This window comes from Amia ocellicauda, chromosome 5, assembly GCF_036373705.1.
Source record: "Amia ocellicauda isolate fAmiCal2 chromosome 5, fAmiCal2.hap1, whole genome shotgun sequence".
Taxonomy (NCBI): domain Eukaryota; kingdom Metazoa; phylum Chordata; class Actinopteri; order Amiiformes; family Amiidae; genus Amia; species Amia ocellicauda.
Window position 1 is genome coordinate 33,616,696 of NC_089854.1, and position 25,936 is coordinate 33,642,631.

A 25,936-nucleotide genomic window follows, 5' to 3' on the forward strand; every position below is an offset into this window, starting at 1 on the left:
TTCTGCTTGCTGTTACAAATTACCGTTTGATACCTACCTTCAGTTGCTACATTTCTGTTTGGATTTCATCAACCCCCCACCTAAAAAGAAAGATGTGTCTGATATGTTTAGTCTTGCTTTGTTTTGACATTTATATTTTCCTTTTTTTCCTTTTTTTTTAATTACTGTTACATAACACTCACCTTTAAAAGTTAATTGTTTAGATTACTTTTAATGGTATTGTTAGTATAATAAGAGATAGTTGTTCGTTTCAGATAAGCGTTTTCCCTCCCTTTGAAAACTCACCAATGCAACTGCCAATCATTGTGTATATGGTTTGAACTATTTTGCATGCCGACAGTTGAACCATGCACGTGTTTTTTCAGACAGAGCAACATTGCAAAAGCTGTTAAATATGTGAAATAAAAACCTTATTCCTTTTTGGGCAGCATGTATTTCATTACTTTCAGCATGTCAATTTCTTGTTGTTATAATTTTTTCCATCCAGGTCCCTTAGCATTTATTATTGTGATTTAAAATGTGTACCCCTTTCCTTTTCTAAAAAAGGTGTTGATTGTGATAGACAAAGTGTTTCTTCTGACTCTCTGTTTCTCCCTCTCTTTTTCTATCTATTTTTTCTCTGAATCTCTGACTCTGTGTCTCTATGTCTCTGTCTCCCTTAATTTCTCTTTCTCTCTGACACTTTAACAATCTCTCTCTTCCTCTCTGTCTCCCTGCCAGTGTGTGGGAGATCGTTGGCCAGCAGGGTGGCGGTCTGTCAGTGCTGAGGACCTTCCGGCTGATGAGGGTCCTGAAGCTGGTGCGCTTCATGCCGGCTCTGCAGAGACAGCTGGTGGTGCTGATGAAGACCATGGACAACGTGGCCACCTTCTGCATGCTGCTGATGCTCTTCATCTTCATCTTTAGGTAGAGATGCTGGGCGGCGGAGAGAAGGACACAAAATATGCCCAACAAGGGGCAAGAGGTTCCTGGGTGACCCGTTGCCAGAGTCTGTCTACCACTTAGATCAGCAATGCATATAGATCAGCCAAAATATGTCAACTTCGGCCCAGGCACTATGATCCTACACTGAAACATTAGGACAGGGGCAAAGAGGCCTTGGAGAAAATCAAGAGAAGTGCAGTGAGGTTCATTCCAGTAATCAAAAAAATTGTGACTTGATGTACAGGTAGATATACAGCTTTGCATAGATCTGTTATAGCGTGAATGTGTTCAATTAATTAATACATTGTCGAATGAAATTGGAAACATCGTTCAAATATCAAGCATTTGCAAAACCGAAACACACCACACGCCTTGCATAGCTAGATGGCATAACTGTTTTAACAAGTGTTTATGTTCAGGAATTTCAAAACTTCATTATTCAAATCCACAATGAGTCAAAAATTAAGCAAAGAGTGTACTCCTTAACTGGAGTCAGACTAACTCGCCCTCCCTTTGAGTAAAGTGTTGACAATGGTAGATTGGTATATCCATTCAAATCCAATACATATGGTGAGTTTATGATTATTATTTGTATTATTGTTAAGTTTTCAAGCACATTTTGATTAAGAGCACATTTATATTAGCATTTAACTCATTTGCATGAGTTTAGCTCGAATTGTTTGCATACCTATATTAAGATTTATTTTTACAGAGCCCCTAATTTCTATGCCTTTGCAGCTGCTTTAACCAGGCTTGTTGTAGGTATTTATGAATGAACATCAGCCATTTCTGTTCTAGGTCCTCAGTGCTAAGAAACAGATTTGAGGCTGACAGCAAATACCTCAGGAACACGTGATTGCCTTTGGTTCTCATTAGCCACAGGAGATCTAAAGGAACCAGTCTTGCTGAACATGAAGTGTAGATTCCAGTTCATGATATGAGGGAGAAGATGTTGATGTTGTTTTTTTCTTCCTCCTATATGTCTCTAATCAAAACTGAATTGGAATTGGCAGGTTTTCAACAGGAAATCAAAATTGAAAAGAAGAAAACACACACCAGTAACACAGATAAACACCCACTGTCCCTTTATAGCAGAGCCAGGATAATAATAATAAAAAGAAGAATCCTTATAGATGGCCCTAAAGCAAATCTCATTTATGAGGTGTTATTTAAAGGCTATATTTCCTTTATATATAAATATATATCTCCTGTTGAGACCAAACTTTACTCAGTCCTTTGGGTTCGCTACCATGCAAAGGCTAATCAAAGTAAGGGTTCATTTTTCTGGTTTAGCTGCACTCCAAAGTGAGTGAAGTTACCAAAGCCATAGCAACCAAAGCCACGGCAGCTAGAAGTGGATTGGAGTGGATTGCCATGCTCAGGCTTTAGTTCGCATTTGTCTGGCAAGCACCAAGTCCTCTTTCTCTCTTGCTTTTCTTCTGGCTCCTGTATGGCACAGTATCCTGGGGATGCATCTGTTTGGCTGCAAGTTTGGCTCTGAGAGAGACGGGGACACGCTGCCAGACCGCAAGAACTTTGACTCCCTCCTGTGGGCCATAGTGACTGTGTTCCAGGTAAGAGCCAGCACAGCTAGGACCACCAGCCGGAGAACGAGATTGTGAGGGGCCGGTGATGGAAGGGTGCAAAGGTTAAAGTTCACATAGATGGGGCGGGGTAGTATTTTTGCCTGGCAGTAACTGTAGTGTCGCACTGCAGGTCTAGCAAAATTGCACACAGTAGGGCCAAGGTTCTGTCTCACCTTCAGGAGTCCTGGAGACCCAGTTTCACTGGCTTTATTGTTCTCAGTGGAACACAGGCTCTTTGTGAAGAATCCCACTGTCACCATTGTCCAGAGGAAAGAGTGCTATTGGGCATCACATGAGAAAAAAATGTTCTTGGCTGCCAAATTGGTGTAAGAAATTAAATCTCCTCATATGTGAAAGATACTATATGCTTTATACTTGTACGCTCTGTGTGTCGGATGCAGATCCTAACCCAGGAGGACTGGAACAAAGTGTTGTACAACGGCATGGCCTCCACCTCCCCATGGGCGGCCCTCTATTTCATTGCCCTGATGACGTTTGGCAACTATGTCCTGTTCAACCTGCTGGTGGCCATCTTGGTGGAGGGATTCCAGACTGAGGTACAGAATCTCCCACCAATCTCTTTCTTCCAGCTTCTCTCACATACTCCCCCTCCCTCCCTCTTTCCCTCTCTTCATTAATACACAGTCACAGATCAACCAGCCTTCATCGATTTTCTCAGACCACCCTGAAAGAAGTGTGCAAAGACCTCGCCAACATCTCCTTAGGAATGTCTCCACACATTATTCTTAGACATTCCTTTTTTTTCCCTTAATGATGTTATGGAACTTTTATGTCAACCACATAGCATGAATTATTCACTGACATCTTCTTCAAGTCAAGTTTTAGAAAGAAAAATGTGTTGTTGTTTTTTATATATATATATAAATATATATTTTAAAGTGAGACGTTGGAGATGTTGAGTTTGGCAAGAGACGATGAAGCTCTTGAACACTAGGGGTTGAAACCATGACAAAATTCATGCCTTGTGTTGATGAAAACCTGATTTCCTTTAATTTAACCTGGACTGTTGGTGCTCTACAGCAGCATTGTTATTAATGAACTGATCTTTGCAGTTGGATTATGTTGAAAGAAAAGGGAGTAAAAAGGTTTGGTTTCAGCATAAAAAGTATTTGAGGTGAGATAAAGTTGTGTATTTCAGTTCCTATACATGCTCCTTTTCACCTTTACTGAAATAAGGTCCTGTACTCCAATGCAAGGCAAAGTCCAGGTATTCATTGTAACATGTGAGTTTCTGTTAGTGAACGCAGAATGAGCTACCTGTATTTTTGTAACATTCCTCTTAGTTTTGCTATTGTAGTTAGATATGCTGGTTAAATGCTTCTCTGCTGGGCTCTAATTCCAGATGTGGACGCAAAAGGCTTTGAATTACTTCTCGTGAACTCTTTGTCTCCACACGTTTATTACTGACGACAAACACACCTATCATTTAATTTGATGGCAGGAGACAAGCATTGAATATAAGGTCTGACCAATCACCAGTGAATGGCTATGCTGCAATTGAGTCCCTGACACTTTTTATCCCACTGGAGAGCAAACCCACTAAAGCCCTTTCTTGCATTAATTCTTTCTTTCTTTCTCTTCAGAATCTTTAAATTTGCACATTTTGGGAAGGGATCTTTAAATTGCTATGGCCTTCCTTCAACACACTTTAGTTTCCAGCTTAAAAACTAGAAAAACAATCCCATCAGCATAAGGCGTCCATTGTCTTAACATTGCTGCTTGGTTGTACTGCTTCCCCTCACACAAGGGGCTGTATAACAGGAATGCCAGGGGAATGCCGCCTGTCTCACCATGGCAGCCAATTTTATTTACACTGTGACACCTGGGCATCAGTTCTGTACCGAGGAAAAACAGTGTGGGTGGGGGGGCGTTTCTGAGCTGCCACCTCAATTTAAAGAGTGAGGGTTCCACCAGCCAACTGATATTAATGCATCTTGGCTTCTCTAAGCAGAGGGTTCCTCTGCTCTCAAGCTCTCTCAGTTTGGCCACCAGGGATGCATAATGCCCACCTAGAAGCGCCAACAACAAAAAAATAACTCATAACACATAAAGTGTAATTACATCACTGCAAAGGATGTCTTTTCGGTTCCAACCTCCCTGCAACCTCCACAAGCACTAAATTGAAAGAAAAGAAAAGCAAAGAAAATCTATTTTCATTCCAAGATTTACATGTGGGTCCAATTTCATCGATACAAGGGCAAGATTGAATGTTGTTCTTTCAGGTTACGTTTCCCAACTCCTGCATTTCCATCTTCCCCATTATCTCTCAGGCTTCCCTTCAGTTTGATTTCATTTTGATCCTAAGCTATTTTCTTAAAGGTCTTCACAGTGCCGATGAACCATTTACCAAACATAGTGCATTACATAGTCACTCATTGTTCCTAAAGAGTATAATAATGGATTTGGATGATTGTGTTTTACCTGTTTAAACTATGTTTGGAATGCAGGTGAAACCTGAATACTACACTGAAAGCTGTCAGTGAATAAACACATGCACACTTGTCACTTAGTGATTCAAATGCAGAGGACATGTGACACCAGGAACTATAAACTGATTTAGGATAGCTATTAAAATGTTTCCCTCAGCATCACAATAATACAACTAGGGAACTCTGATGTTCATGTTTGTTTTACCAGTTTCATAAAACAAATCAAATGTAAATAAGTATGCTGTTGATTTAACTCTGGGGTCTCTCTGAAGCGTCCTCTGATAAAAGGTTGTTTGTTTGTTTAAAGGAAAAGCAATGTTAGCATTGTGCTGTACTGTCTGCCCCTTAGACTGCAGAATCTGTAAATGCCATAAGAGTCTAGAATAGATTAGTGTCTCTGTTTGCAAAGGGTTTTAATGAGAAATGTATCTAGTCAGCATAAGGGCAACCCCACGGATAGGACTTCTGGTATGGGGTGTGGTGGTGGGGGGGAATGTAACATGCTGTTTTTTCAAATACTTACTGCAACTATTCACAACTTTAAATGCTTCTCATTCATCTAATCTGAAAAGCAAGGTGTTTCATTTACACCTTGTCCCAATTACCTTTGCTATTCTGTTTCTTCGTCATTCTTCTTTCAATACTTTAACACCAAACAGTGTTCAACACATTGAGGTTAAATAGATCTTTTTCGCTTTGTTTTGTTTTGATTGTCTGCAAATGCCCAGGAATGTCACTTTCATTGGGACTGTAGCACCGTGCTCGCTCGCCAGGCCCCGGAGATCTGTTTATTTAATTTCCTTGCCTCTTGTCTGCAAACACCTCGTTATTTTTAGTCGCCGACTTTGCTGTGACTCACGGTTGCTTGGTAACAGCAGCGACGGTTTTGCTGTGAAGTGATGTTTTGGGTCTCCTGTCAGTGAGCCTGTCACCTTTCTCCATCATCCACACTGGAGGTAAGAGGGTCCTGTGACTCTGTCTCCAGCAGAAGCCTTGCCGGTTGCTGTGTCAGCTTACTCTCTTGTTTTGGGGCCTTCCATCAGAATGATCTGCCCTCTTTCTCCTTCAGTCACTCACTGTGACCTATGACGTAAGATGTCAAAGTAGACATGTACAATCTTAAATGAGCCTGTTCTGTTTGTTATAGAGTGATTGTAAACTAATCCCACATAATGCATTTCCCTTCTCCTGGCTCTGAAGTTGACTGCAGGTGGTGTTTCCAATAGATAAGTTTGCATTGTCACTTTCCACCACTTGATCCTTGTCGCCCCCTTAATAGGCATATTTTACAGTCAATGACCTGACAGCAAACCGTCATAAAGCTGAGCGATGGATGTATACAGACCTTCTTGGTATGTGTTGCCAATATTTTGGTGGATTGGTGGTTTTAGAGCAAAAAACAAAACAAACATATCCAAGCTGAAATGTATGTCTGATTTGACATTTCATAACAACTCTGACATTGACAGGAAGTTCTGGCTGCCTGTGGACCAGCCACTGCGGAGCTGTATCTACCTTTGGTTGAATCCAGGTCCATCTGGAGAATTCTGCACAGACGTCACTTAATCCTTCTTTCTTACTTTCCTTTTCATTTTTGGGGGATCCCCTGAGTTTAGCAGCCACAGTCTATATAATTGCTATGCAGTTGTTCCCCTGTGCCAGCCCTTCTTCTTCAGCTTTGTTGCTTGCTGCTTTTGCACATATGGATCACTGTATTCCGGCAGTTGCAATTAGTTGTTTTGAAATCAGCCAACAAAATAAACGTGAGCCCTGTCCTTTGGCCTGCCAGTACAGCGTCCATGCTTGAACATGGATCAGAGTTTCCCATGTGACCTGTGGCGCTAGTTACCCAGTTACCATGCCAGGACATGTGGCCGTCTGACATTCTTCTGATCTCTTTGCGCTTCCCTGTTAGGATTCTGCCCTTGCAACAGGTGACTTCCACTTTGCTGCAGCCCTTCCTTTGAAGGTGATCTGATAGGAGCTAGCAGATGACAGCTCTAGTTGTGTGCTTTACTGAAGGCTTCAAAGTGTGGGCTGCATGTCTTTGGACAGGCTGAGACAGGAACACATAGCCGGATAGGAATGGTTACTTAAGAAGAGGCTTCTCCAAGTGACGGCCTTCTCCCCATTAGGCATTTAAGTGCCACATTCAATAGCCCCAGATGTGCCACAATGTGTGAGCTTCATTTTCAGGTCCTGTCAAATTAGTCCTAACCTCCGACCCGTGTTTAAAACAAAATAAAATAAATAAGAAACATATGTATTCCTAAACACTTCCATAAAACCAGCACGCTTCAAGCCAAGTCCCTCAAAATGATGAAGTCTTATAATACTGCATTTGTCTGTCGCACACCATTTCTGTCCCCGTCTCCGGTATTCTGATACATGAGATCGTCTTGTCAAGGTCTTTATCTGAAAATGACCACTGTTAATGTCAAAATATATATATTAAAACATTATATATATATATATATATATATATATATATATATATATATATATATAATGTTTTAATATATATATTTTGACATTAACAGTGGTCATTTTCAGATAAAGACCTTGACAAGACAATATATATATATATATATATCAATTGAGAAAGTATAAGCAAATTATCCCTCATTCTTTATTTTTTTTGTCCTACATAATTCTGTCTGGATGGGTGTATATTAAAGTAAAATTAACCAAGACATTTGAGATTTATGCAAGTTAAGACATTTTAATGTATTATTATAATTATTAAAATTATTATTTTTAAGTAACTTAATTTTCCCTGCAAAGATAGTATTCTTCTTTTTTTCATTTATGTTGTTGTTAAAAATGTTATCCTTGTTATGTCTTGACTGTATTCCCGGGGTATCCCTTGTGTCAGCCTGTGTAAATCAAATTGGGATCTCTGAGGTACCAACCCAGGTTTTATTTATCAAAAACCTGATGAATCAGTGTCTGCACACCTAATGGACTTACCTAATTTCATGGTATTTATTAGAAAAGTTATATACTTCACAAAACTTCACTTCTTTTTGTGCAAATGCTTAACTAGACAAATTATTATTATTATTATTATTATAATTATTATTATTATTATTATTATTATTATTATTATTATTATTATTGAACATTTCAAAGAAGGGAAAACTTTCAATTTGAAAGTGGTGAAAAAATATATTTCTAAAAATGTGTAAGTACGTTCTGAGTTCTATTAAGTGTGGGTGAAGTAATACAGAGATCCTTTTGGAACAGAAGTTAGCAGACACAGGTGTGGTCCTGGATGAAGAATCATGGCGTGTGTTTGCCTTACACTTACCTCAGCTCTCACTCTGTAGCAGCAACACCTGTGGGCGGCCAAGTATTTGTGAGAGAAAGCAGCGTCGGTGTTACACTGTTCCATGCTCAGTGCAATACATTTGGTGACATGCTTGTGCATGACTTCAATTGCAAAACTCCTTATGACTTCTTGGTAAAATAAACTGACATGGCTTATAAAAGGGTCACCACAACAGTGAAACAGACAATACTTTGAGTCTGTCTTTCCATCTATCTTTCCATCTTTGTAGAATTTGACTGCTTTTAACCTTTTTCCCCCTCCCCTCTGACAAATCCAAATAGTAAGTAAACCATTAAAAAAGTGTGTTTTTATACATTTCGATTTTGTGCCATACTGGTTCCTCATGTTTCACACCTACACTTGCTATTTAACTTAAAGTATTTAACTTGTTCTGACTGCTTGCTGGTGTGTGTAGTGTGTGTGTACTGGTGGGCCTGTGTACCTCCTGATAAATTTCCTTCTGTTTGTCCGTACCAACTGATGACGTCAAAATGAAACGTTTTTACTTCAGGAAGTTTCCAAGAAGGACGATATTGGTGGACAGTTAAGCTGTATTCAGCTGCCTGTCGACTCCGGGGTATGTAACTGCTGCGCATGACGTCACCAAAGAAACTAACACAAAGTATTGGTGTCTGTAGTTGGTGTCACTTGTGGTTGTACATGTAAAGGCAGACTTGATTTTAAGTCCCTTTCAGGCTCTCTGTAGCATAAAGAACTGACAGGCCAACAAACACAGTGCATGAAAAGATCCGACAGTCCTACATTAGTGTAAAAACATAATCACTTGAGGTAGTTTAAAACACCCAGAAGACATTCTTTAATTCTCAAATCAGTCAATCAAATCAGATGTGGAATTAAAGAATGCAATAGATAAAATATGAATTTGTTTGTTTTTGTTTAGGTTATTTCGCCAATAAAACTACTGCAGCTAAACTGTGCAGTGTCCTGTATATTGTGCATATATTGTGCAGGTTTTTATAAAAGGTTGCTACCTCTATTACATTGAAACTGAAAGAAAACACATCATATTACAACCTGTGCTTGGAGTGTAGCTGCGGCTTATAATTTAGTTTGGGACTGGTTCTGCCCCATGAGGCAACACACAACTAATCAAGTCGCTGCTGGGATTGGGCAGGCTTGAGTCATCCTCGTTGCACAACAGTGACCTCTTCTGGCTCTTCTGGGAACCTGTGAGCTCCACAGTGTTACCAGTGGATGTTGCATTTGTCCACTCTACCTTGCTATCGCTCTGCTGTTTGAGCTGTGGGCTCACACTATGAAAAAACTAAATGTAAGCTGGCGACACGTGTGACTGTCCTTGACGTAGCTCTCTGCATCACCGCTATGTTAAGCTCAGAGGTCATAGCTGTGAGCCAGGTTGACTGACTTCTGCCCTTTCTAAAGTAGCTGGGTTTAAAAAGGAATGACTGCTGATTCCAAAACAGCAATATTAAAATAACAGCACCATGTGAAAAGGCAATGATTTTGTTCCCCCACTTTTCACCTCGTAAATTAAATCTTTGAAATCACTATTGGTATCTTAAAGACAGCGTACAACTCCCCCTGAGAATTCGATTCCTCATATTCGCCAACAGAATCAATCTGTGTATTGAATATTGAATCTGTGTCATGGGACACCAAGCTGAGGCTCCAGAGAGTGCAAGGGAAAGTAAAACAGAAGAGGGTGTAGCATCAAGAGAATTACTCACATTGGGCTCCTTTAAAACCCAGCTATCTCATCCAAAACAACCCACACAATGAACAATGGTTGGCAATTGGGTTGTACTCCTTTAAGTAGGATCACCTAATAAAATGTGTTCAGCTTTGATTGACCACTTCCAAGATTCACTGTGGGACTGAATTATATTTTCAGATTAAAAACATTCACCCGGCCTCAAAGCTGGTTTACACTGGTGTTCCTTAATTTCGAACGGCGGTCTACCAGATTGACATGGCTGCACCTTTCAGATTTTGAATCTGAAAAGTTATGCAGGTTGGAGCCCTTCAAACTGACTTCAGATAGACACGAAATATGCTTTTGTGGATCTGCATCGCCAGTAGGAAGGCACTCTTATGTTTCTAGACTTTAAAGGGACTTGGAAGAAAGCCTGTTTGTCAACATTGCTGTATGGGGGTCACCTTTGTATTCATTGATGTCACATCGCTGTACTGTAACCATTCAAGCAGCTGTCATAGACGATGTAACCAGAAGACACCGGAGAACAATTCCCTGCAGTTTGGGGTGTCTGGCCAGCCTGTTCAGTCCTACTTTGTGTTTCCCCAGTAAACGTTCTCAATATATATATATATATTTTTTAATTCTAGCTGGAGTACTCACTTACTAAATGTATTTAATTTGGCTTATTTATATGTTTTACCTTTATGATTTTCAATACGATTTTGATTACGTGCTTCTATGCTGTTGACCCAAAATACAACATTCAGTGATTTGGGACCTGCCCTGAGGAGACATATTTAATTCATCCAGCTAATCATGCTGATCATGATAGTGGCAGAGAGCAGGGTTTGAACAGAATCCAGAAGTCCACCCAGGGAACACTGACACTCCCTGCTATTGAGGTTCCAATATCAAGTTCACCTTTGATCCTACTGTGAAGCAGTTCCCCCTAAGAAACCTTTTGCCTGAAGTCCCTCACTCAAATCAATTTATGTAGCATTTGTTTTTTAGTTTTTTTTCCTATGGTATTGCAATTTGGTCTTTTTCTATCATCTACATGCTCAAGCTCCCAATATGTAAGGTGAATATTAAAGATTATTTTAGCTGAATGAATCCAATCCATTAACCAGGATACTCTCTCACGACTGAACCTCCCCCTCCTCCTTTTCTGCTCAGAAAGGCAAACTGGGAGTAAGGACACAGGTAACCAAGCCCTGGCCTGACACTGGCAACCTTCTGCCTGCATCAGTGAAGCAGTTTGAACAGGGCCGATGGCAGAGTGCTGGGCATGCTGTGAGTAACCCTGGAGAAAGCAGGCCCTCTCCTCCGGTTGGCTCGAGAGGCCAGCGAGGCGAGAGGGGTGGCTGGTACCCATGATGCTTTGTAATGTTGCTCTGCTAGGTTAATTCTATCACAGCTGCTCTACACCAGGGAGAGGCTCTTCCTGTTAGTGTTTTTATGAAAGCTTGTTTTTTTCAGTAGGGTTACCCGCGTGTGTGTTTTTTGCTTTGCTGTTGTGTTTTTTCCCCCATTTTTACCCGTTCCATCTTTTCATTTGTGTATGTATATTCATTTATTTTGTTTTGGTGTGATGGTGCAATGATTCCCATTGGTTTGTGTTTAGCTTTGAATAATTCATATCCCTCCATTTTATTTTATTTCGATTACAGGTTGTATTTTTTGTGTTTCCTAATACAATGGGAGGGAAAATGCGTATCATTGCACCACTGGAATTTTGGGGTGAAAAACTTAAGAGAATGCATCTCACTCAAGTCAGACAGTTTGTCAGAACTGCTTTCACGATTATTGAGGCTATTCAAGTCAACTTTTGCATATGTCAGAATTTTTGCCTTTTCCTGTGGTTTTGACATTGTGTTCATTGACTTCCATAAAATATATACTTAGTCAGTTTCTTGTTTAAACTGAATAGTCAGGAATCAGTTTGACTAACGATTTCACAGTGAGATAACCAATAACCAAACCAAAGAAAGTGGCAAATTATTCATGTTAAAAAAGGCTCACAAGTTATTTTGGCTCTTGTGGTATTGTGAGAGCAGCCCACAAGAAAAACAGAAACAAATTTGTATTAAGAAAAAGAAAAGTGCAGCAGTTCTGGTAAATACTACACAGGGTTGATGAATTGTATTACACCACACTGAAATGTTGTTTTCTCTTCTACAAACTGCACTTGTATTGGATTACAAGTGGATGTGGGCAAACAAAATTGAGCAACATTGTGATGAAAAAGCAGCATTCATTTCTGATGACTGACAACCAGTCTCTATAGTGCCTGGCCATACATTTACTCTTAACTTAATTTCTTATTGGGGGAAGCAACAACAAAACAAAATCTGTGTTCTCCTCAGCTCAAAAGGAAAGTGCATTATCATGACAGAGCGCTGCCAAGATGGGATTTGACCGCAAGACATTTTCAGAGCATGTGCAATAAGGGCAGAACAATACAGTGCTCTGCACAAAAGTTGGCTAAATGACTGGAAAAGATGTTGCAGTGTGGAATACAGTACTTTAGTATATACTGAGGCTGATTGAATGGACAGGGGAAAAATATACCAAAGCCTTTTCAATAGTCCTGGGGGTCTTTGGAAATACAGTGTAACAAATATCCTTGACTAGTTCACTGATTAGAATAAAGGAGCTGATGTTTGAGTGTGGTATAAGACAATGGGCTCTTGACTGTTCCTGCATGAAACACTGTGGCCCCTGGATACTGTAATTGGTGGGACCTCTGTCCTGTGTGTCCTATGACAACTGGTGCAGGGGAGGCAGAGGAGGCAGGAGAGCTGGCCTTCTTGCCTTCCTCTCTCCCTCTCTCTCTCTCTCTCTCTCACTCTCTCTCGCTCTCACTCTCCCTGCCCATCTGTGTTCTGCATGGGTCTCACTCTTCCCTTTGTCACTTGTGTGAAAGGGGGATGCCTCCAAGTCAGACTCCGAGGCCGATTTCTACTCCCAGAGCATGGAGGACATGTGCGGAAGCAAGAAGGATGTCAGTGCCTCAGCGGGTAAGACGAGAGTCCCATTAGGGTGGTGGGGCATCTACAATGAGCCAACTTGAGGGGCAACAGTCCTGGTCCTGGGAAGGCTGCAAAGTGTGCCAATTTAACCCATTTGTACAGTTGTTCCCTAGTTTGGAACCATTAGATGTGCATATATTGAATTGCATCTCTTTTCAAGGCTCTCCTGACCTGCTGCTCTGTATCCTCTCCTTGCAGTGGTGCCCATCAATGGCCACGTGGACATGAAGACCAGCCTGACGCCTCCCCTCATCACCCACACCGCCGCCACCCCCATGCCCGTCCCCAAGAGCACGGGTATCAGCGACCTGCCGCCGGACTCTCGACGGGGCAGCAGCGTGTCTGTCGACCCCAACTGCTACGACATCAAGTCTCCGGTCAGTGACTCTGCTGCCCCACAGGTATCTGTAGCTTTAAAACCAAGAGCTTGCGCCTTACCTTCAGCATCTGGGCATCTGAGATTCCAGTGCAAACTGTAACTGTGGTTCAGACACAGACAAGGGTACTTCCATACACCACTGACACAAGGCAAGAAGAAAGGCATGCCGAGCAGAGTAATTGCCTTGCTTCAAATCTTTTTCTTTCTCTCTCTGCCTTTGAAGCTTTGTGGACCCTCACGCTGAAGGCTTTTTATGTCGTGGGCCTCATTTCACTCGAGTATGTGTTAGAATCCCTTTGAAAGCTTATAGATTTATTTTCTTATGCCAAGGCCTCTCCAGATCTGTGCTGCATTCATGACTGTTCTGCATCTCTCACCTCTTCACTTCCATATTTAAGTTTCAAAATATCACAGTTAGTTTACATTTAGGGGTCTGAGTAGTTGGGACAGTGGTCTTCAACCTTGGTCCCAGAGTTCCCCAATCCAGCTTTACTGGCATCTCTTAATCCCCACATTCGAAAGACTGGGAACATGTTCGTTATTGTTTGTGAAGGGGAATTGTAGTTGTTAAGGGCTGGAGGGTGTCCAGGTGGCGGTTAGAACTGATCTTTGAATTACTGAATTTACCAGAACCTTCTCAATTGATCAGAATGAAAGAATTGCAATGTGTCCATAGACTGATTTAAGGGGGACCTATAAAACTGGAGTTTCTAAATATGCAAATTCCACATCACTGAAATTTTCAGATGCTGCCACTTATGTTATGATAAGCTTAAACACAGATACAAGAGAATGACACTTTGTACATAAATTAAAGAGCTTTGCATCTCTATCCTGCAATCCTGCTTTTTTGCCTTTTAGAAATTTCTTTCACATTGAAAAGCAGTGAAAAGAAAGACATACCCTGATTTATTTTTTATATAGATTGTTAGAAGTTCTGAAATCTGGCTTGCAGGCAAGTGAGTAGGTGGGAAATAAATTTAAAAATCCAAAAGTCTGGAGTACTATTTATAATAGACTTATACAACATATATACTCAAAATGTAAGGTGGGAGCAAGGTCTTGTAACTTCTTCTGCTGCTAACAGTTAAAAACCTTCAGGCTGATTTCAGTCTGGTGATATGAAACAGAAGAAAGACACACAATGCTTTGTTGTGGTTAAAAGAACAAATTGCTCCAATGAATAATTAGGGAAGACTTCTGTTATTTTTGCATTTATTTACAGTACATGCTTTATCTTTTGTTTAATTTGGAGGTGTTGTAAGTGAGTGTCCCAGGAGACTTCAGCTACATATTCTGTTGAAACAATTAAATGAAAGCTACTGCAGAGAATCTATTTAGCAACTGAATGTGCCATATTCCTGTAGAGGTATGCCTAGAACAACAGAACAACCAAAACACTTTAACCTGTTGTCCAACATATCTCTAAGGAGGTAATGGTTAAAAGAAAGACTAGATATCTGCACTGGAGTTGCACAAAAATAATATTTTAGGTATTGTTTTCTGGTTGCTGTAAGAGTAATAGAGGAAACTGTAAAACAGTACATCCAAGTTACAGATCATCTAACCTAATCTTATTTAGCTTTTTTTTTTTTTTAAGGAGGTTTGAATACAGAAATGCTACATGCTTTGTGTGATTTTCAGTGTAAATATCTGTCAGTGAATGGTTTTACAGTGCTTTAGTGGAAGCAAGGGCATTGTCACCCCATTGTTCTCAAACCTTCAGCAGATGGAACTCAGTTCTGCAGTCCAGTCTTCTCCAGGCCTTTCCATTCCTTCTCTCTTGTCTCAAGATAGCAGACTGATTCAGCAAGGGGCCTGGGTGTTAGTTGCATGAGCAGGGGGTGAACAGGTGTCTCTGTCTCCCTGCAGTCCAGCGCCCGCAGCTCCCCCTATGCCCCCTGGAGCACAGCCAGCAGCTGGAACAGCCGACGCTCGAGCTGGAACAGCCTGGGCCGGGCCCCCAGCCTGAAGCGCCAGAAACGGCAGTCAGGGGAGCGGCGCTCGCTGCTGTCTGGCGACGGGCAGTCCAGCTCGGAGGAGGGCGAGGGCTGCTCGGAGGGCGAGGGTGGCTCCATCAGCGACTCCCTGCGCCGCCACCGCAATGAGTCCCTGGAAACCAAAAGCTCCTTTGACCTGCCGCCCGACACCCTGCAGGTGCCCACCTACCTGTACCGCTCAGCCAGCATGCACAGCGCCCGCCCCCCCTTGTCCGAGCACCACGACTGCAATGGCAAGACCTCCCCCACTGCTGCTACCGGCCCCGGGGCCCAGCTCTCCCTGGACGACCCCCACAGCGATGACGACAACGGAGATGACGAGGCCAACATGGTGAGAGGACTGGTTTATACTAGATGGTGTGACCGAGGGGACCGACACTTCAGGTCAAAGATCAGCTGCAGGGTTTGACGTCATGCAGCTTGCCAAATTGTGTCTCATCCAGCAGCACAGATGTTGAACTTGAGTTCAGTAATTGGCCATTATAAATTGAGCTGCAAAGATGCTAAATGGAAAAAAAACACAAAAGGAAAGAAAATAAATGAGGGAACTGATTTGTCTGATAACAGAAAAGAGGAATTATTTTCAGCTCTCTCGCCAGGCAAATCCATTTCCTCGCACCTACAGTGCTGATTTGTCTGCGATTTCTCCCATTTGTATGTGGCAATCAACTCTGGAAATTCATATTTTGGATTAAAAAAAATTAAAAGTTTGGTTTAAATTTTAAATCCCAGCTTGAAGCAGCACTGCCCAATAGCTGCTCTATTCATTTTAGATCAAATTGTAGATCTGGCAAATATGTTGTGTCTGATTTTGTCCAGCATCACAGTTTGATTGGTCAGTTTTCTGTAAATAATAAACATGGTGAGAAGGACTTACATCCTAATTGATCCTCAGTTGTTATTTTCCAAAGATTTAAATTTGTTTTGACATTACTGTTGATCAGAGACAGTGGTTGTGGATGCTGTGCACTTCCTGTGAACAAGGGTGTACTGCTGTTCTAGATCATGCCTTCACACAATTTTAACTTCTAAGCTCTAGTTGAATCAGTGACCCAAATTTCTACTGGGGCTTGCGTGATAATATATTGCCAACATAGAAAAAAAAGCAAAAACATGCATGATCCATGAAATTTTAAAACTATTTTTTGTACAAGAATAATTTCAAATTGAATTTTGACACATGTAAATGGCTTATCATATATTTTTGACTAGTAATGATAATACAAAATATAATCAATTTTATTTTATGGGATGCTTTTCTAATTTAAGTACTTAGTTATTGTTTTTTTGTTTTTCCCTTTGTGTAGGTATGTGTCTGCATCTATATGCATGCATCTCCTATAGATTGTTTATCCCATTTATTTATAATGATCTTCCTTATGTACTAATATCATATATATGATCTTTAGGACCCCACAGTGAGGTCTTCAGTGGGACATTGAAAACTATTTGCTCATTTTCTTTCGAAGTACGAACCTAGAATGCTGCAGTCCTGCACACACAGGTCACCCTGGCATGCTCAGTGCTCATCAAGCCTGATGGTGTGTTGTTTGTGCTCCTCTCTCCCAGGGCCGCAGAGCCAGGATTCAGAAGTGGTTTGAGAAGCGTCAGCCAGAGTGGTGTCGCCGGAGGAGCTCCTGGGCGCTCTACATATTCCCCAGTGACTCCAAGTAAGCCCCACTTCTCTCGCATTATTTCGACCATCATTTTGTTTTTTTTAATTCTGCTTCCTTTGCATTCGGCACTGGCTGAAGCTTTGCATAATGTTGGGCATCAATAAAACAGTGGCATCCAATATAGTGACTTAATTTCAGCATCTGTTATTCTATTTAATCAAGATGTTTTACCCAAGTTAAGGAAAGGATGACCCTGGTTGGTAATTTATTTTCCCCTTGGAATGCCCCAAAAACAGTGAAAGGTCTTTGTTCAATGTGTAAAGTGTCCATGCAAAAGAACCAAATGCAGGTTATGATACTGTTCCAGAAACAAGCAAAATGCCTTAACATTAATCCATGGGCAGAAAACGTTTACCTGCGAGAATGTCAACAGGACACACACAGTTGATAGATGATATCATGATTTGTTGAATGCTCTTGCCCAATGGCATAGCCAGGGAATGTAATGAAAAACACTTTTGCTAGGCTTCATCATACCCTTATTTCTCCCAACTCCCAATTTAAGTGATCACAACAAAATTTCTCCATCCTGTGAAAGGGACGGAGAAACGTTTAGCTAAAGTGGGAAGGTAACATAAAACACAGCAAATCCAGAAAGACAAGAAGAGAGATACAAATTACTTCGTAAGTATTTGTAGCTTTCTCTGCATTTCACCTGTATTTGGTATCCCACATCTCCTATAGTTTTATTGGTAGTAATTAGAATTAATACACTCATAGAAATCATTGATATGTCCAAAATAATATTGTAGCTATATGATTTGGGTTTTTCAATTTACCTTCCATGTTTGTCTCACGTTTGAACTGTGGGTTATCTCATGAGTCGAGGATACTACCCAAAGACATAGACCTCCCTCCCCCATTGAGTAGTATCAACAGATTACCATGGTTGCATTCGCAGCCTAACGTTTCATACATATGTTTAGGGAGACGGAGCTACTAAACCTATTTTTTGGCATTTTCCCTGCCGCTCAATATCCAATACCAATTTTAAAACATGTAATTGTTTGTTACCAAGTGTATGTGGCACTGAGCTTCAAGTAGGAAAACTTCCACTGCCACAGTAAAGCATATTTTCTTCCCCACCCCACACCCCTCAACACCCTACACACAACCTGCTGAGATGCTTGTGTTTGAATGGATAAATGGACAAACACTGAGCAAAATTGGAATGTATAAATTAATTTCGGCAGTAAACCACTCGCTTCCGGTCAAAAAGTGTAAGTACCCCATCATCAACACACACACCCCCAGCGCTTCTCTCTCTTGCATCTCACCACCTCCCCTGTCACCGACCGCCTCTGCAGCAGTTCCTTGGCTCAGTCCCAGTAAGGGGGTGTTTGACGGTCTGGTCCCTGCTCCAGACCATCATTCCCGTAGCCAAGAGAATAAGCCAAAATCAAATCAAATCACATTCCCCCGCCCCAATGCAAATCAGTGTTGTGAAACTACTGAAGTCTGAGATGGTCAGGTAGTATGTATTGAACTGATCCTAGGAATTGGACTTGACTGAGACTCCCTGCTTCCAAACACCCTAAGGATCTTACTCTTGCATGACCAGTGAAGCGATCTTGACAATGGGGGCTGATGAGCCACATTGTACACAGACCTGCTATACAGATACATGTTGCTCTGTATGTCCCTCCTGCTGTGAAGTGTCGACCTGGATTTTATTCATCCAGACCACGCTTTTTAAAGATTTACTGGTGTACAGTCAGATTGAATTCAAAAGTCAGATTAAGCCCTGTGTCCTGCTACCTTTAGTTCTATGCTGGACCATCTTGGCCATCTTAACTGATGTCAGGTATTTATGGTATTTAAATGCATACTGCACCGGCTTGCACTGCACACACTGAATAATTCAGCACTTAAAAGCTTGTGTTGTTCTACGCTGGATACCTGGCTCAATGTACACCAATACTTTGTAGATATTCCTATCTTAATGAAGATCTCTGGGGACAACACTGGCTTCAGTGTATAAACCTTTGAAGGTATAATAAATGAACAAAGAACAGTGTAATGCTTTAAATGGGTTATTCATCTTCCATTGCTTAATGCAATTCCCTCTTTCCCCATCGCTACCATTACCATAGTGGCTGTTAAACAGCACACAGAGACCACTGAGACGGTGTTGGCATGACAACCCCATCCTATATTACATTAGAGGCAGGAGTTTTTTATATTTATTTTGCTCAACAAACTTCTGGGTGTCTTTCAAGCAATGTCAGTGTCAAAGCAGGTAGTTTCTCTGCTTTGAGTTTTGAGTGGGAGTACAACTTGAATAAGCATGTCTTACTAATGGGTTTATTTATTTATATAGTTATTTATGTATTTATTTATTTAAATCATCATTTTGCTAAAATACTTACACCAGCTTTTGACCCTAATTTACATAGGTCACTGCATTGCTATATAGATATATATGGAAGGAACTATATATATTAAGGCTGTCAGTCGATTAAAAAAATGTATCAGTTAATCAATGGCCATTAGTTGATTAATCGGGCACTTATTAAAATAAGTGTAATGGTCTATAAGTGGTTGTGCTACACAGTAATACTTTAATAAATACTAGGCATCAATATTACAGTAGCCCAAGGCCGTAGCCACGGAGTCAACATTGGGAGGGACCAAATCTGCTGGGGGGTCCAACCCCCCCCCCCCCCAGAATTTTTTTAAAAAATATTAGAAAATTCACTAATACATGGGATTAACGTTTTTATTTATTTTTTACAATAATGTCTAATAGTGCAATGATGGTCCTGGAGCAATATTAGTTATGATGTCACAGGAACAACACCAACACAGTGATATCAGATCAGTGATCAATATTTGCTCCTTTTCTCACTCTCCTCATGTCACCTGCTCTCCCTGCCCTGTCAGCATCCTCATGCTCTCTCTCTCCCTCTCTCCCTTTACTCTGAACGCACCAGAGTGAACACGAAAGAAATATAATCAGTAAACAAGTGGCGTTTCTTGCCATGATGTCCAGGAATGGATTACAAACAATTTCTGATCTGAATGGCAATGATAATTATATCAAGAAACATTGACTCATCTCTTGTACTACTGCATACTTCTATCATCAGACTGGGAATCAGTTTCTCACTGCTCTCAACTTACTTTTCTTCTTTTCTGAGGCTGCCCAAAAACTGACGAATGTCACTGCCACCCTTCCTCTTGCTCATGATGACACTCACTGTGAATGAAAGCGGACTGTAATACAACTGCCTGCACTCTAATCAAACACTAATAATGCTATAAGCAAGCACAGCTATACAGTATAACATATAATATGCAATCAATGAAAGCTACTGCTGTCTACTTCAATTACACACGCAGCGCAACATAAATGATGGACACTTTACTCAGACTTCACTGGTCTTTCTGACAGATATAAGTAATAAAGACACTGAGTTAGTTGAACTCGCCCGTGAGCACCATTGTTGGTCGGTGGGTGAATGTGTGGCTAATTAACTGTCCAGGTAACTAGCTATGATAACTAACGTTAGTGATGGTTGATTGATTAGCTCTCGCAAATCGGCCCCTTTTCACCAAAAACGTTCGTTTCCACTCCATGCAATTACTGGCACTTTTTAGCAAAATATGACTTATTTCCACAATTACAGTTCCAGCGCAAAATGATGTATTGACGTTGACGTTAAAACTGACAGTCAGTCATACTGCACTCCCGCTCCTTCGTTATATATATAACCGTAGATATTGTTCAATGATGTATCAAGGAAATTATAATACATAGCTCATATAAAATTATTATATAATCATGATTTAAATCACTTGGACAAACCTCACGCAGAACTGCAGTACACCGTCTTACTATAGAACCGACAGTAATGATAATGGCAGTTTGTTAAGTTTAGTTTATGATTATGATTACATTTGCTAATGATTATTTCAGACAGCCGTGCGTGGTTGCCTGTCGTAGCATAGCACTTTTTTAATTTGATTTATATTTATTTATATCAATATATTGGGGGGGGGGGACATTTTGAGCATATTTATATATATATTATAATTACGGCCATGCAGTAGCCTATATCAAAGCTCGACGGAATGGGAACAAAAATAAAATAGAAATGTATTTAAATTAAAAATAAGGGCTAGATTAAATCAAATCTTTGACCCACCGGCTAATAGCAAACTACACAACTTTACTCAGTTGCGGCTTCATTTTGCGTAAGATGCCACTTTCTTCTAATCAGAAATGTACCCGCTATGATTACAGGTTTGTAGTTTGCTATTAGCAGAAGTTTTGACTTAATCCGGCCCTAAATCATAGGTGAGATCTGACTGACAATGCGTGAGAGTGGCGCTCAGATAGTTCATTGCCTGCCCAGTGCGTGAGATTGTAGCGAAAATGAGTTTGAGATGGGGTCTCAATGCTTTTAGCTATGCTAAATAATTATAATTATAATGCAAAAACAATGAGTGTTGAGCCGCAACAGAGGATGGCAGAGGATTCACTCTGTAAACCTGCGCACATTCGAGAACCTTTACTTTGTCTTCAGTATTTCCTTCTGAATCCAAAGCTAGACTGTAGTTTCCTTTAGCGGCTCGTAACCCCCGTCTGTGCGCAGATACTGTACTGCAGCTCTTGTGATGTAATATCTTGCGTGATTTGCCTGTATAATGTAACACTAGAAGCGCGGGGCTGGTCAGTTTAAACGGTTTAATTTGAATTACTGTGTATTGCTGAATACGCTGTACACACCCGTTATTGACTGAAATATATGTAATCAATATGCATACGGCGTTTTAGCTGCATAAACGCAAATCGAGTTCACGTTGCTATCTCTACCTGTGCTTGAAAAAGCGTCTTCTTACAACTGTAGTCAGATGAAGTGGACACTGAGAGTGATTACCCCACACATAAATACTTGTTTAATTGTTTTGACTGTGCAGTGTACCCATTTAGAAAGAAAATGTTATTTATACCAATCATTTTAATGTTTTATGTTAATATTTGCATTTAAATACTCAATTTGTGCTAATTGTTTTCGATCGTTTGCCATTCATTATACCACAGCGTTTAAAGAGCTATCGGCTCTTCTAGATAGTTTGAAATGTCGGCGCTTCCAGTGTTAACCGAATAATCGCCAGTCATTATAATGAAGAAAAATTAATCGATTAATCAACTATATATATATATATATATATATATATATATATATATATATATATATATATATATATATATATATATATATAGTTATTGCATGCATGAAACATTAATTTAGTTACCATCATAGATGTGGATAAAAGTTACCTATCTTTTTTGGTGGAAGAATTTGTTCAAGCCATTGCCCTTATAGAAACTATAAGGCATGATTTATCCTTCCATCGTCCATATTTTGTATGAAATCAAACACTTGCCACTGTTAAGATATTGGAATGACTTTGTTCATAGTCTTTCATTGATGCTGCTTTAGGGAAGTAAAAAAAGTCACCCCTGTCATTGGATTATTCAGGAAATGAAACTCAGAGGGGTGTCAGTAGTGCAAGGACAAGACAGGGAATTCAAGAGCTTAACAAATAATAATGAGAAATGTACTGTGAGTGCCAGATATGAAGCAGCTCGTTTTAATTCAGTAGTGTTGAGAATTTAGTTTTGTGGAGTCATCAATTTAATTATTTTCAATGTTTTGGGTTACAACAAAACCAAACAATCAAATATAAAAGCGAAGTCACAGTTTATCAAAGCTTTATAATTGTGGACTACTTCAAGACATAAATTGACCTGCTAATCTTTATTAACAGGAAGCCCTTTTGGAAAATTTCAAATTGTCCAAAAAGGTTAGAAAGTTATAAGTATTATATGTTGTTCAGACAGAACAGTAAAACATATGCAAAGTCACACTCATGGAATTAGAGGAACTTAAAATTGAAAAGGAAAATAAACATGAGATTCTAAAATGTGAATTGTGTTAAAGTTGGTTCTTCACAATAGTATTTATGTATTGTGTTATGTATTTATTAATTTGTTAATGTATTTATGTATTTATTAAAATACACTCTTACGTTTTTACAAGAAACATTTTCAATGCATTACCAAGAACAGTAAATACTAAGCATACATCCTAGTGCAAATGAGCTAAAATAAGTGCAGAACACAATGGGGTTCCATTCTTCCATAATAGGGTTCCATCTGGTGTGTGTGTAGGGTAGTCATCAGTACAGAAGTAGTTACAGTAAAATTATTAAAAGTGCTAAAATACATTGTCAGGAACACAAGGGAGCATATCAGTTTAATCAGATAAAAGTGATAAATGTTCAGCAGATGTAGGCTGCTGTATTACAGGTACAATATGAATAGGTGTGTTGAGCAGACACCAAAGTTGGTCAGGGACTGTTTGGTCCTGATCTCAGTTGGTATGTTGTCTCACCACTTAGGGGCAAGGGAGGAGAAGTAGCAGGCTCGTAGAAAGTGAAGCAGAGAAGGCTTACAGTGAGTCTACTGGTGCAGGAAGACCAGATGGGTCTGGAGGGAGTATAGGAAGAGACAAGAGTATGGAGATAGCTAGGTGTGGTCTAGTCAAGACAATGGTAAGTGAGAAGCAAAGTGTTGAGCTGAATGCGAGCTGAGATCAGGAGCCAGTAGAGACAGTGGAGTAGTGAAGAAGCATGGTCAAATGAGGCAGAGAAAACACCAGACAAGCAGATGAGTTCTGAATGAGCTGGAGTCGGCAAAGTCATCAGCTGAGATAAAAAGTGGAGGAATATAGATGGGGGGTGAAGAGGGAGGAGAAGGTAGAGATGAGTTTGATTTAATCAATTATTAGAAGATTCAAAGAGTGATTGGAAGTAAGACTTCGCATTAACAGAAAGAGTGGAAGAGTATGAAGAGAGGAGGGAATGACAGAGGTTGAGGAGGAGTTTTGGTCCATTTCTTTTCAGCAGAATGCAGCATGGATCTAGCTGAGTGGAGAATGGGAGGAGGTGAGAGTGGAGAAACAGGTGGGGGTAGACCATAGCACAGTCAAGAGAGAGATGGGAGAAGGAATCAATGGGAGGCAGGTGATTGAGGGCAGTGGAGGCATGACTGGAGGGGGAGAGAGTCCAGCATAAGGTGACAGTAGGAGTGGGTGTAATCCCATGTGGTTATGGAGATTCAGGAAAGATAGGATGGGACCGAGAAGAAAAGGGAAGAAGAGAGCAGAAGCCCCGCCGCCCTAACAGGGCTACTAGAGATGGATTTGTGGAACAGCATATTAAAAGGTCTTATTCTGGGAAGATTAAGCTCACAATACAAACTTCCAATGATTGCTGAGCTCTGTTTAAATCTGGCATGTATTTTAAGTTGTAGTAGTAGTACTTTGCAGTAAACATGTTTGGCCACAATGGCAGCTGGGTTTAAGTCTTGTTGATTCCATAGGTTTCGGATGACCTGCAATAAAATCATCACGCACAAGATGTTCGACCATATTGTCCTGGTGATTATCTTCCTGAACTGCATCACCATCGCCATGGAGAGGCCCAAGATCGAACCCCTCAGCCCGGTAAGAATAACACCTGCTTCTGCTCTCTGCATCTTCTGATATTGATGTATCTGTGCTCTATTGTGTATTGCTATTAGTCATACTCAAGCATACCCATAAACAGTGCTGAGGATGATCCCTGAGGACCAGGTAGTTTCTGTCTGTTTCAGTGATGTTTGGGACTATTACAAGACCTTGTTTGATGATGTCATACAAGCAAAAAAGCAAACTGACATTCAGTCCCTCCACTGACAGATGATATGGGTTGCCAATCTCATATAGGAGGTATGGTAGTCCTGTGAGTCATTTCAATTTCATTTCATTTGAACCAAGGATCTCTTGGAGGGACAGCCTTGTTTCCATCCTGCTTTAACCACATGGGGAAAGCCTGTCTCAGAAGTTTGTTTGCCACTGTGTGTATGCCTGGAAGCAGTACACAAAACCATGTTAACAGAAACAGACTTCTTGCTTGAGGTAAATGCAGCATGTGGATGGATAATAAAAGGAAAGGGGTATGGTTCTGCTTCAGGCCTTTGTTGCATGTTTGACTGGAATAAAGCAGGATGGATTTTGATTAATCCCACTGAGCAGTTTGAGTCTCCACAGATATTCCTTTACTAAAATAAATAGTAATGTTTTGGTATTATGGCAACTGATTTGATAAGATATCATTCATATATGGCTTGCAGGGCTTAGTTCCCTGATGTTTTAATTTGAAGTATTTGCGATGAAGTGCTCTTCTTCATACAAAACGCATCAAATGCGCATCACACACACAGCCCTCATATAGTACTGTATTGCATTGTTTCTCAATTGCTGCCCCAACCTTTTAGAGACATTATTGAAAAAGTAAATGAACACAGGTAGGCCTATGTTATGTTGAAGGGGACAGTAAGACAAGGGACTGAATGCAGTGAGTGTTTGTTGTTTATGCAGAATAAAATAAGTGAACCAGGCACAATAATCTTTTTTTTTTTTTTTTTTTTTAATCCATAGACTGAGACGTTGGTTTTCAAAAGTTGGGACGTAGATGAAGTGTCCCTTCTGATTAGGGGGAACAAAACCGTGGCAGCATATAATCATTTTTTGATGATGTGTAAACAAGCTCTGATGAGAACTCTTTCAGTTCTGCTTTTGATTTATACAGCTCTTCCAAAAAGGGAACAATGGCATTTTAGTAGTACAAAAATGAGCAAACAAGTGTGATGTGTTGATAAAGCCCTGCTTATTGCTATGGACTGTGCTTTAACATGAAATCAATGTGTAGCAGACATTTACAGCATTGTAAGCAAGTGTAGAACAAGGCTTTGTATCCCAAATTCACCCCTTTCAAATAGCATATAGCCAACTATGTTAAAAGAACATGTAAGACTGCATACAAAAG

General features: G+C 40.4%; 1 protein-coding gene across 4 annotated transcripts in view; it reads left to right on the forward strand.

The window, feature by feature from the left end:
• Nucleotides 1–25,936, forward strand: part of cacna1g (calcium channel, voltage-dependent, T type, alpha 1G subunit) — a 198,530-nt gene that overhangs the window by 83,650 nt on the left and 88,944 nt on the right. For 3 of the 4 annotated variants that reach the window (XM_066704863.1, XM_066704859.1, XM_066704860.1), the window contains exons 10-17: nucleotides 721–906; nucleotides 2,384–2,498; nucleotides 2,912–3,067; nucleotides 12,896–12,989; nucleotides 13,200–13,402; nucleotides 15,253–15,711; nucleotides 16,950–17,050; nucleotides 24,450–24,573. In XM_066704863.1, coding sequence (XP_066560960.1) covers nucleotides 721–906; nucleotides 2,384–2,498; nucleotides 2,912–3,067; nucleotides 12,896–12,989; nucleotides 13,200–13,402; nucleotides 15,253–15,711; nucleotides 16,950–17,050; nucleotides 24,450–24,573 — 1,438 coding nt within the window. The remainder of the gene's footprint in view (nucleotides 1–720; nucleotides 907–2,383; nucleotides 2,499–2,911; nucleotides 3,068–12,895; nucleotides 12,990–13,199; nucleotides 13,403–15,252; nucleotides 15,712–16,949; nucleotides 17,051–24,449; nucleotides 24,574–25,936) is intronic. The other variant, XM_066704862.1, reaches the window with a different exon arrangement.